This window comes from Carassius auratus, unplaced genomic scaffold (assembly GCF_003368295.1).
Source record: "Carassius auratus strain Wakin unplaced genomic scaffold, ASM336829v1 scaf_tig00214826, whole genome shotgun sequence".
Taxonomy (NCBI): domain Eukaryota; kingdom Metazoa; phylum Chordata; class Actinopteri; order Cypriniformes; family Cyprinidae; genus Carassius; species Carassius auratus.
The window spans coordinates 287,072-299,861 of record NW_020527818.1 but is presented as its reverse complement, the minus strand read 5'-3'; the positions used below and the strand labels follow the sequence as shown (position 1 = coordinate 299,861).

The following is a 12,790-nucleotide window of genomic DNA, read 5'->3' as shown; positions in this document are numbered from 1 at the left end:
TATATCACGAGAGATAGTTCACCCAAGAATGAAACTGGGGGTTTTCCTAACCTCCATGTTTCTCCAAACTTGCATGACTTTAAACGCAAAAGAAGATCTTTTAATGATCTTTTGAAGAACGTTGATAACCAAACTGTTGCGATTCCCACTGACTAACATTATATTTTTGGACCATACAATTAAAGTCAATGGAAGCTGAAATGGTTTGGTTATCAACTTTCTTCAAATGATCTTCTGTGTTCCACAGAAGAAACTCAAACAGGCTTGGAATGATGTGAGTAAATGACACTTTTTCATTTTTAGGTCTTTACTATCTCTTTAAGCAAAGATTAACAACATTTGTGTTACAAGTCATAAATACGTATTTTGTTTGGCATTTTCAACAAAAAATGACATCAAACACTGAAACCATTAATGATGCTTCTTTGTGCTTCTTGTGATGCATCATTCTCTGATTGTGGTCGTATTAGAAATAAGATCAACACTGATTAAGTTCCAAAAAAAGTGTGAGTAGAGTGGAAATGGATGCGTGTGCCACCCAGCTGTGTTCCCCCTCCCACTCGCACACTCCTCTGTCGTTCTTTCCTTCAGTCGTTTTCTCTTTTATGTCCGCCAGGAGCGCGTCCACACAGGAAACTGTGACATCTTTGTCTCCAGCACCCACTCTTGAACAACACCAATGAGTCAGTGCTCCTCTCTGGGACTTTCATCTGACACCGCTTTCGCTCTTACACAGTTTTTACGCAGAAATACACTAATGAAAATAGATGCTTTTTTTCGTTTCCGGGTTCGTTTCTGCAAAGTGTTTCATCCCATATCACAGCATCAAGAGACCGAAGTCAATCAAACACTCGTCCTCCAGTCTTCCACTCATGTGTCCCAGAGCTGACAGCAGTCATCACAGTCCTCAGTCATGTAGAGGTACGAGTTAATGGCCTCCTTCAGTCCTTCGCTCACTAGAGAGTTCTCCGCACCGTCTTTACTCTGCCCGAAGATCATGGAGCTGCAAAGAGAACTTGTTTAGAAACCGCTCCACTAGGTGCTTATTTTTTGGGATAGGTCATTGAAAAAAATGTCAAATCTGTCCCCATCAACTCAAGTTGTTCCAAATCTGTATGAATTTCTTTATTCTTTTAAAGAATCTAACCAAATGATGGTTTGCTGGTTGCCAATTGACTTGGAACAAAACATCATGGAAGTCAATGGTTACCAACATTCTTAAAATTTCTCATCGTACAGATGAGTAAATGATGCCTGATTTTATAATCTCCCTGTTTAAAGTCACTTCATTCACCTGTTTACATCTTTCCAGTTTATAGTGGGCCTCTTCACAGCAACCGGAGGCGGGCCGGTGACCACTGGAACATTGTTGGATCCAATGATGTAGCACGGCTCTCCCAGAGTACAGCACAGCCCGTCCGAAACTTCTGAGGGACAGTTCACACTTAAAATCTGCCACAACACTTTTTAGCCATAATGTATATATTTCTAGCATTTTGCTATGTGGCTGCTAAGGAGTTTTCGGTGATTTCCAGTAATATTTACTTAATGGTGCACAACAATCAACTTTTTTTGTTTTGTTTCTGTTTCCGACGATACAATGGCGGTCTTTGGCTATTGACACCTATCAGCGTGGGAACAGCATCTAGTTTTTTAGCTGTAGAATTGCCATATTCTCAGCCATTTTCTTCACCCACAATCTTTTCCATCACTGAAAACTATGAAATATAGAATAGGTTTTTACAGGCACTGGAATGACTGGACTTCACCTTTCGTGCAAATCCAATTGATTTAAACATTTCCTCAAAACTATTAGTCAGTATCATGTATGACACAACTGGGCAACTTCGGTCCTGGAGGGCCACTGTCCTACAGAGTTTAGCTTAACCCTAATCAAATACACCTGAACAAGCTAATCAATGTCTTCAAGATCACTAGCAAGCTACAGACAGGTGTGTTTGATTAGGGTTAGAGCTAAACTCTACAGGACGGTGGCCCTTCAGGACCGAAGCCGCCCAGCTCTGATGTAAGACATCAGTATCAAACCCAGTAATGTCACATACAATCCCTGGGTGTCAGTAATGAGTAACTGGCTGCAGCTGTGTGTGTGTGTGTGTGTGTGTGTGTGTCTGTACCTGAATAGTGTGCGACCAGGTCTGAGAGGGTCCTGAAGGTGAGTCTGGGAGAGATGTAGATCCAGCCGTTCTCAATGCAGCTGATACGGTAGTGTCTGACAGAAGCGCGCTCCTGCGAGCTGCTCTTAAGCACTGACAGAGTGTGGTTACCTGGGTTTAAAAATAAATAAAGTACATTTATACAAACTTGACTGGACATTTTCTGTAGTTCTGGGTAGATTCCAGAGTTGCTATGCAGTATTTATGCATTTGAAGGGATAGTGTAAGAAAGCAGCAGTTAAGAAAGCATCTGATCAAAGCAAAGTGGATATGTTTGCAGTAACTCTGTAAATTGTAGGAAAATACAGGTAATGTATCCATTATGTACCTGGGTAGGTCTCACTCTCTCTGATGAGGAAGGAGCCAGGCTGATTATGGGGGAGCATCAGCAGTTCCTCTGCTTTCTGTTTACTGAGACCCACAAACTGCCACCTGCAGGAACACAAACACACTCACAGATGAGTGATAAAATCAAAAGGCAGAGATGAAGGAAAAAGTAGTAGGTAGAGCATTAGAACATCATGTGATGAGAGAGCGATCAGCGGGGTCACAGCAGGTCCCCAAACTGATAATCAGATCCCACTGTACCCAGCTGAGCCCACTCTACAGAAACCAAAACTGACATCACCGCCTCAGGGGGAATAATGATGTTGTCACTTGTGATACACTTGAGCAGAACACCTGACTGTGGGTGTGATGTCATGATGTACTCTGTGCACACTCTAAACCAATAGAAAGAGGCGATTTTCAGAGCGCTCCAGCGTGTGTGGGTTCAGCTCACCTGTTGTACACTTTGGCGGTGTAATTGCTGGGGATGTAGCTCTCATTTCCTGTGGCTGATGAACTGACTTTCCACCACTCTCCCTCACTGTAACACACGTTATATCATCAGACAATCATCCCGATCAGACAACTTCCTGTGATGAGGGGCCACTGTGCAACACACACTTACTCAGACAAAATGTTGAGCCTCTCTCCCACTCTGATGGTGCAGTCACCCGGACCTCTGGACGGATAGTCGTACAGGGACACCACCACGAATCTACCACTGTCTGCGGATCAAAGAGCATAACAACTCTTTAGCATAGAGCACCTCAACAAGCCACTTGATTAACAAATTTCATCATTAAAGAATAAAAATTGACCTTAACATTTATAATGAAAAATATTATACATTTTCTTTATATGACATATAATTTAGTTTAAATTGATGTAATTTTACAGCATATGGTTATAAAATAATGCTTTTTGCAAGTTAAAATATGAGCCACCTTACAAAGGATGTACAGTGCTGCAGTTCTCGAATCACCTTGTGCATACATGAAGCGTGTATTGCAGTGCTGGACTCACCCATGGTCAGCAGCTCAGTTCTTTCCTCCGTGTCCAAGAGAACAGCATGTGAGCTGGATCCACGCCGGTCTTTACTGGGCCTACTGCCCATGCTGCTCTGGAGAGTTCAGGCACACAATGATGATGGGAACCACAATCTAAGGAGACAAGAGCAAGAATATTTTAGCACGGTTTGATTTGTATTGATTTCGGTTTTTCATCAAAGTAACAAAAAACGAACAAAACCAAAACAAATCTGATGTTCAGTTTGATCAGGCCATGACTCTCTCATGTCACACTTTTGAATGATAAGAGGAAGGATGCTGACAAAACCACTTGTGTACCTTGAAGAAAACTTTCCATTTGCACTTTCAATATCACACACTTAACCTCGGGCAAAAAAAAAACAGGGTGACTGTTCTAAAAATAGAATACTCAGAACATTCTATTATTTTCTGTCATGCTCGGTTACATCACAAGCCGCAGTTATTTAAGAGATACATGTGCGCATGAATAAAAAAAACATACACAGCAAATTCAATAGACTGAAATTATTCAGTATGCAAATAACAGGGCAAATGAACCATAATATAATGTGACTCATATTCTCATATGACTTTTATATTTTGATGAAGCGGCAGTAAAGTGTCGAGGTTCAGCAATGTTCCTCTTGCTTCCCACAGAGACGTATGAAAAATGATCACTGCAAATCATGTAAAGGCAAGCAGCTGGATAGTCTGGTTAAAACGAACCGGATATTTTTCAAGAACATTTATGCATAATGGATTGTCATGTGCTAAAATGCCATCAGCATATACAGTACTGTGCATAAGTGTTAAGCCACTATTATTATCGTCAACAAAAATTGATTTTAAGTCTGTTTTTTGCTGTAGTGTGTCAGTAGTAAATATCAGTTTACATTTCCAAACATTATTTTTGTCATTAATTGTAATAATACAGTGAGCCAGTGCTCCACACAAGAGATCTGATCTCATCATCATCATCATCATCATCATCAGTCTGTCTGGAATAAGATGAAGAAACAGAACAAACTGAGACAGACTCAATACAGAAGAGCTGTGGCAATTTCTTTAATTTAGTTAAGTTAATAGAAGTTAATTAATAAAATCTATTTATGGCATTATTTTTTAAGTGCATAAATCTTTGCACGGTACTGTATATCTACCCTTTTTAGTATTTCTACGGCTATCATTCTTATTGCACGTTATAACACTGTAATAACACTTATTACATTGTAGCAATTCGTGCTATTAATAATTTCAGTAAACACACATGATGTCAGCAGTGCTATTATTTCTACACCCTCATAATAATGTTTAATTAGCATTGATTAGAGATCTTTTTCTAGATCATATACTGTAATGCAACAGCACTGGTCTCACAGCTATATGACATTATGGAGCAGATGGTCACCTGGTAACACAGATGGGTCTCACTGGGTCACCAGGGTCTCCAGGTCCAAATTACAGCCCTCATACCCCAGGAACCAAAATAACATGTGCGGAACTGATTACATGTCCAACATATGAACACCGCTACATCAAACAGGCTTTAACAGCACGATCACACACAAACTAACACACCCACCACTGAAAGGCAGCCATTTAAAGACATATTCTACATTTTCAAATTATGTTTACAATATAGCTCATGTGTGCACTATAAAACTTGTAGATTATTAGTTTGTTGTAGATCAGTGGTTCCCAACCGTTTTCAACTCGCGGCCCACACAACCAAACACATATGTTTGCACGGCCCATTGCAAAAAAAATGTACTGACCCAGCTATTGTTGGGTTAAAAACTTAGGACTCAGAAGCTAGTTAACTATCGCAATTTCTTTGATCAAGTTTGCTATTTCGATTTTAAGCACAATTTTGACGCACACAGATATGCTTTACAGCCATAAATGAATTCAGGATGAATTTGAAACATATTTCCAAAAGAAAACCAATTAGCGCTTTATCAAAAAGTTGTAACGTCTCTAGAACAGACATAAGTCAAAATAATCACTATAGTAAAAGTGTAACAAAATTTCTAGACTTATGGCAAAAAACATAAATAAAACCCGTGTCCAGGGACTTTTTTTTCTTTTTTGCCATGCATTGTTCATAGAACTCATTAATTGTAGCGATATATTTGTTATACATTATAGAGGTTCAAACGTACTCCGTTTGCAGTGTGTATACAGTATGTGTGTGCTGTGCAGAAGCAGAAGCGAGAGCGCGTTATTGTAACGTGAAAGCACATTGAAATAATGCACGAGCGCACATCTCTCTGTTCGCAAGCAGATTGCATTTGCTCTGTCACAAAACCAGACGTGCTTGCTCAGATACATGCTGCTCTCGCCCGGAAAGAGTGTGTGCACTTAAAACGTGTCTCCTCTCACATAAACTGCGTCCTTCGCACTCACAACTCTCTCTATGCTCATGTGCTAGTTTTTATTTCTAGCCTTTTATCGCGTGCAGTGTGAACGCTCTGATCCGTTAACATGGGCTCGGAAAAAAGGCGCATCACAGACAGTGTGTGAACCTGGAGTTAGGCATATGCCCAGTCTGTTCTGTTCTCGCGCTAGGGGTGTTGCATTCTGATTGGATCGGAGAGCATACTACGGGAGGTCAGGGCCTCGGAAAATTATGCACGCTCAAATCGTGATTTTATGGCGATTTCGATTAATCGCACAGCCCTAGAATGGACTGGCAATGATCAGAAAATAACTCGGGCTGGCACCATTCAGCAAAATGGGAAAACCAGATCCAGCCAGAGCTCGGCAGCGGGTAGACAGTCAGCGGAGCAAGCAGTCAGGAGGGAACATGTTGACAGCCATTTATGCATGTTTGAATGTGTTGTTCTGTAGCATATGCAGCAAATATATAAATTGGTGGATTGAATATTTATTTTTTGTTATTTAATTATATATATATGAAATGCTGTTATTTATTATGTTATGACTTATATGTTAAAAATGTCTATTAACAATATTCTTGTTTCTTTAAATAGTAATTGGCGGCCCAGCTGCAAACCACTGTTGTAGATTATTGGAGTACATTTTTCCAAGAACTCATTATACTTCAAAATTAAAATTCATAGAGTTGTAATTGTGTGTAATTTACTAGCGATTTCTGAAAAAAATGGTTTCACCGACAGGTATTGTATGGAGATAAAAACAGGTTTGTTCAAAGAGTAGAACAAAGTCACTAACTTCCTGCTGCAACTGCAGCGCTGAATGTCTTTTTTCGTAGTATTTAAGCCATTTAATACGTCTTTAAGAGTTCCAAGTCTGAACTATACACTTGTTGCGAGAAAGCTGTTAAAAATAATTATTTGGAAACACATTTCAAGAATCACGGCAAACAATTTTCACAACAAAAATGTCTTTGAAATGCCCTTTGAAGCAGGCGCCTATGATTGCACACACTTTTCAAGACAATTCTGACTTTGATTCAAGATTCAGACTTTAAAGTTTGGAGATCCTTGTCAATGTTACACACACACACACACACACACACACACACACATATATATATATATATATATATCTATATAAGACCCATCACATAAAACAGTATTTTCTTTGTATTTTCCTTAAAAACTATAAAATTGTTACCAGTCTTTATCCCAACCAAAGACAGTATTTTAATTACTATGAATCTATATTCACTTGTGAACATTACACATTATTTTGCACTGTAATATTGTGCTTTGGATAAACCTCCTAAATAAATAAAAGCCCACAGCACTGTGCCTTAAGAAAAGAAGACCTTAAAAAGAGAAATTTGGACAAAGTCTCTTACTCACCTCATGGTCCTCAGAGTAGCAACGCTGACAATCCTTCCTTATGAGCGATCAGATCTCCTCACCTGCGCGTCTGCATACGAACATGTGCAAAAGGCCTGAAAACTCAAAAGGCCAAGTTAGAAAGCTATTCGGAGGGATTTCCTTAGAGATGAGAGGCTAGTTTTCTTGAGGAGCTGAGGAGGAGTAGCTGATATCAGTTTCAGGTGAAGTGTCACTGTGGGATGCTGCTGTGAACGTCTCAGTGTTTTAGCATTGAACACTGTGGCAGGAAGCTTTATTTACTAGACACTTGTAGTTTCCTGTGACGAACAGGTCTAACTGTCACTCCTTCGCTGACGCACAGATGCCTGAGAGCGAGATCAGACTGGAGAAGGTGTTTTGCAAATGTTCGAGCTGTACTAATTCACAGCACAGATGTTGGTGGAGATGAATGTCATGGGCTCATTGATGCAGTTAATGCAGACGCCAACCGAAGTAGCTCTAGAAATTTCAGGAAGGTTTCAGAAAGGTTAAGAAATTGTCTAGAGCTAGTTTTTGCACATATTAATTTCATTAATTGTACCAAAACTAACTGCCATAGCAATAACTGTCATGGAAACTCACTAACATTTTAAATTCTGCTGCAAAAAAAGAGAGATGCACTATTTGCAAGTTCAGTGTTTTAAAGATGTTCGCACATTAGACTTCTTTCGCATTACGATTGCATGATTGTTACAGAAAAGCTGTTCCTTTTGAGTTTTTGTGACGTTTTGCAAACAGACGACAGCATTGTGAAAAAATTTCATAACTACTAGAAACACTATTATGCATGCCAGGCCAGTAGATGGCGATGTCACTTTTGAAAGAAACACTACATGCGCCACCCTGGACCACAAAACCAGTCGCTGGGGTATATTGTAACAATAGCCAAAAACACATTGTATGGGTCAAGATTATCGATTTTAAGTAAAGATCATTTTCCATGAAGATATTTTGTAAATTTCCTACCATAAATATATCAAAACTTAATTTTTGATCAGTAATATGCATAGCTAAGGACTACATCTGAATAACTTTAAAGACGATTTTCGCAATATTTAGATTTTTTTGCACCCTCAGATTTCAGATATTCACATTCATATGATGTCTAAATCTAAATTGTGAAAAACTGAGACTTAAGACTGGTTTTGTGGTCCATGGTGACATATGCATTCCTAAACTAAACATTGTATATGAATGCACATGATGGTGTCGTTTTCTCAAATGTTGCGTATTTTTTTTTTTTTGTAGTGCACACAGAGAAAATTTTTCAAAAATTAGAATTTTCATGCTCCCAAAATCCTGTAGTCGTGTAAATGAACACAAAGTTTGAAAAGGGTGTTGCATAAAGTGATATCACTGAAGATGTTCCAACTCTAATTCCCATGACAAATGGACTAAGTTAATTATAGTCGTAGTAGGATGTCATTCCACCACGTTATCAAAGTTTACCATGTGCCCATTTCAGATGAGAAGCAAATCAGCAAGTTTGTACGGAAAATTACAAACATAAAAAGTGGAGTTGATCTAGTTGAGTGATCGTGCACATCGGATGGAAAATGACAATGTACTAATCTCTTATCATATATTAACTGCTTAAAATGAGCATGCCAGTTTCTATAAATAGCTTTCAGATGTGTCATTTCTGGCCACATGCAATCAATATAACCTACTTGCTTGTGATCGGAAACTTTCACAGCTGGCTGAGGTGACAGAAAAAGGTTCAGTGTGATGGGTAGTGCATCTGATTACCAGTGCATGAAACGGTGCTTTGAAGTGATTTGGGTCACATCATACTTTGTTCTTCCCTGAGGTACAACTATGATGTTAGTTAAGGTTTATTGGCCCCAAAACATGATTTCGCATTCTTTGGCTATTTTCTACATTCACCCAACTCCATAAAGCCACCTTCAAATTTAATCTCCATTTACTCAATCCCATTTTATTTCACAACTTGAATGACTTTCTTTCTTTTACAGAACACAAAACAAGATCTAGTTGAAAAAGGTATTGTGAAAGATTTAGGGCCATTTTGTTTCTTAAAAGAAATTTCCAATTTGTAGATTTCAATTACCTGTACAATACATTTATTTGTTTGTTTGAGTGAAATCTAATATGACATCAATTTAATGTGTCAAAAAAATGTATAAAAGAAAATTCACCTTCTTTATCCAAAGTTGAGATTTCAGTCCGGGAAATTTAAGCAAATGAGTGCATATTTAATTATGCAATGCCTCACAAAAATGTGCATATACAAACATTTCAGACATTTTGTTGTTATACAGAAATGTACACTACTCACGTAGTGTCTTGACTTAAGAACAACTGCCTGATATAAAGACAGATCCAAGTTTTATGTACAACTACTTTATTTCAATATTCGTACAAATCGGTATACTCAGTAGATAGTATGCAGTACAGCGCCCCCTAAATGCTTGGAGGACAAAGCACAACCCACCATCACAAACTCACTCAAGGCAGAGGTACAATCAGCAAATCAACAGGGAATTGCCATCCATTGAAATAAATGCCAAGAACAATAAAACGTCAGAATCTAACAGTAGTCAAAATATTAAGAGGTTATAGGAACATCAGCCCGCTGTACAGAAAGAATAGAGACTAATAAGCGAAAAGTATACAGATCATTTACCACTACGGTCTAGTGCCTTTAGAGGAATCATGCCGTTTTATACCTCCAGATGCCCTCTATGGTAAATGTTATCTGAACAAGCTGCAGATCTTAGCTTCAGTTACTTGTTACTTGTTTGGTGTAGCTGATCTCCCAAGCACAGGCTGTGAAAAATATTTTACATCAAGTTAAGTGCAAACCTAAGCAACGTCTTTGCTATTAGGGGGTTCTGGTCTAAAACTCAATACAAGTTCTCCATTTACACAGAATTTAATTAAACTGAATAAACCATTTGCAGAAAGATTAAATATAAGTAATACTAACATAAATGTCTACTGTACACTTTAAATAGGGACATGCTAACCAGTAGATTTCGTTTTCTAGTAACACTACAAATGACAGACAGTCAATTAATAGCAAACTATAATAGCCGATAGCATAGGTTGAGAGCAGCAGAAACTGAACTAAAAAATTGGATTAGGAGAAAGTGAAGTGGTTTGGTCATCTCTATAGTAAACACGGGGCAGGAAGACCTTAGAGAGAGCAAGAGAGGGAACTAAATCTCTCCGGCTACAAACAAGAACAACCTCTTAATGTTCAAAATATAACAGCCTCCAGCAAAATATACACACAAGAAGCATATCCATAGTGGAAATGAATCTCCAAAGGATGACACAAATATAACAGAATGGAGAAATAAAGTAGTAAGCCAATTCAAATCAAGGTAAAAACATCAGCAAAAGATTAGTGCTTCCATGCAGTGGAAAAATATTCCAATATGTAAAATACATGGATTACTAGACATCAAACAATGCATCCCTTCATTAGACCAGCACTCTCTGGCCACAGGAGAACAAGTAGAACGAGTAACAGTGGAAACAAAACCCCAAAATGGACAGAAAGCCATCTGAAGTGCAGAAGTGCCACACGTGGATGATCCCAGGTGAAATGGTGGCTTGGTTCTGGGTGCTTTAGCAGGACACCTCCATGGTCTGCGGTCTGGTCTGGTTGTCATTGACCGGACCGCCAGTGGCGCCCTCCATCTGTGAACTGGTATGTGCGCGGCTGCGGGAGCCGTCTGCTGAGCCCATGCTGGAGGCAGAGTGAGTGCGAGATCGAGCCAATCGGGTCATACTGGCAGTGGGCACTGAGAGAGAGTAGAGAGAAATCGAATGGGGGTCAAAACATGTATGCACTAATGCTGCTACTGCTTATGATTGTTGGGACCATCCTGAGTGAGGGGCATGTGCTTCACAGGATAGTCAGTTTTGCACTCTTAGCATTCTGATCCAAACATATGAAGATCCAGGAGAGGGAGAATAATGAGTCTCCTCAAAGTTTGTGGACTCCTGCACATCTGCACACTGCAGACTGTTCAACTAACGCTGGACTGACTGAGATACATTGACAAATTAGTTTATGGTTAGTGAGAATAGCAAGCTGAATCCCAATTCACATACTTCAAAAAGGACATACAGCATTGACAGAGATCTGATGGATTTCGAAACGGATTCAATTAAATTCTGATTCATGGGGTGTATTGTATGTATTAAAAGGCCTTTGATTAAATAAAGCCACAGAGAGAGAGAATTTCATATTGTTTTTCAGCCTGATTTTACTTCTATTAGTTTCTAAGGCACCAACACAGAACGACACAAGCATCTGTTTGTTATGACTGTAATATAAAGGTCAATAGCACATGGAAATCAATCTCTGCGTGCAGAAATGAGAAATAAATTCTCTCTGCTGGCAGCGCTTCAGTCATGCTTGTCAGGAAAGCGAGTGAGTAAACATGAACACACAGTTTGACTAATTCATGGGTCATTAATAGTGATTCACTTCTGTAATTTTGTACGACTGCATTAACATCATAAGTGAAACGTAACAGAGTTCACATTATCCAAATGATCTGAACTAGTGTGAAAGCCCCCTTTGACACACTACTATCACTACTTGTGCAATGCAATTTGTGACTCTTGTTTTTGTATATTATACAGGAAGAACAATATGAAAACTGGGATTCAGCCATAATTACCCTAAGAGCAAAGTCTTTTCTGAATACTTAGGCCTAAATGGAGTGCTGCAGGGATGATGCATTTTTATAGGACAACCTGAAAGTAGCATCACCCTGGTCCCCTCGACAAATCCAATAGGATTTTTACATCTGCTTTTGGATTATTGCAAAAAATAAGCTCTGTGACCAAAACAAATTCACAATTCTTACACATTTTCTTCTCCAAGAACGTATTTGATCAAAAACCCATTCAAAAGAGTTTGGGACAACGGAATTGTAAGTTCAATAATGCCAACCAATTTCTGGGTTTTAACATTAATTCCTGCAGCACTCCATCAATAAATCTCTGAATCCTGAGGAGACACAACCGCCCTGCTTGGACACTGCATTCATTATTCTCCCATGCAGGAAAGAGGATCCTATGGTCAGGATCCAGCTCAAATTCATTTTTACCATATCAGCAAAATGAATAGTCAACTTCTGACAATGCAGAATGTGGCATGCAAAGTAAAGTTATGTTTCTATGTGAATCTTAAAAAGAATAGAAGACAGACAATAAGACAACTGTTGGTAGTGGACAGTGTGTACAAACACATTCTCTCAGACATCTTATAAATCACACACAAACACTGACGACATATGTCCATTTACCATACTTCACACACCTCGACGCAAAGACAAACAGACAATTATATGAATGTGATTGGGACGGGAGGGACAAAGACTGACAGACAGTGAGGGTAGCACGGGAGGTTGAGATGACGGCCTCAGGCTCAGCTAAAGGTGCTGGTCGATCTCCTGATACCTGG

The 12,790-nt window shown here is 39.1% G+C and overlaps 2 protein-coding genes across 5 annotated transcripts in view; both read right to left on the bottom strand.

Annotated features, from left to right (window-relative positions):
• Positions 1 to 289: 289 nt before the first annotated feature.
• LOC113093001 (src-like-adapter 2) lies at positions 290 to 8,255 on the bottom strand. 2 transcript variants are annotated; one of them, XM_026258821.1, is made up of 8 exons: positions 7,321 to 8,255; positions 3,525 to 3,661; positions 3,127 to 3,226; positions 2,956 to 3,042; positions 2,503 to 2,606; positions 2,136 to 2,285; positions 1,295 to 1,427; positions 290 to 1,003 (listed from the first exon to the last, which is right to left on the bottom strand). In XM_026258821.1, the coding sequence occupies exons 2-8, from the start codon at positions 3,613 to 3,615 to the stop codon at positions 871 to 873; spliced, it is 798 nt and encodes a 265-aa protein (XP_026114606.1). In that variant the 5' UTR covers positions 3,616 to 3,661; positions 7,321 to 8,255; the 3' UTR covers positions 290 to 870. The 2 variants fall into 2 exon arrangements, with proteins under 2 accessions (XP_026114606.1, XP_026114607.1); XM_026258822.1 differs by having other exon boundaries at positions 1,295 to 1,424; positions 7,321 to 8,252.
• Positions 8,256 to 9,685: 1,430 nt separating this feature from the next.
• The window catches only part of LOC113093000 (protein NDRG3-like), a 70,908-nt gene continuing 67,803 nt past the window's right edge, over positions 9,686 to 12,790 (bottom strand). For all 3 annotated transcript variants that reach the window (XM_026258818.1, XM_026258819.1, XM_026258820.1), the window contains one exon: positions 9,686 to 11,114. In XM_026258818.1, coding sequence (XP_026114603.1) covers positions 10,939 to 11,114 — 176 coding nt within the window. In that variant the 3' untranslated portion in view covers positions 9,686 to 10,938. The remainder of the gene's footprint in view (positions 11,115 to 12,790) is intronic.

Bases quoted from the DNA above. Each gene is read 5' to 3' on its own strand.
- LOC113093001 (XM_026258821.1), bottom strand. From the start codon at position 3,615: ATGGGCAGTAGGCCCAGTAAAGACCGGCGTGGATCCAGCTCACATGCT. The intron at 3,227-3,524 runs GTGAGTCCAGCA...TTTGATCCGCAG, and splicing joins AACTGAGCTGCTGACCATGG to ACAGTGGTAGATTCGTGGTG. The intron at 2,286-2,502 runs GTACATAATGGA...TTTTAAACCCAG, and splicing joins AGAGAGTGAGACCTACCCAG to GTAACCACACTCTGTCAGTG.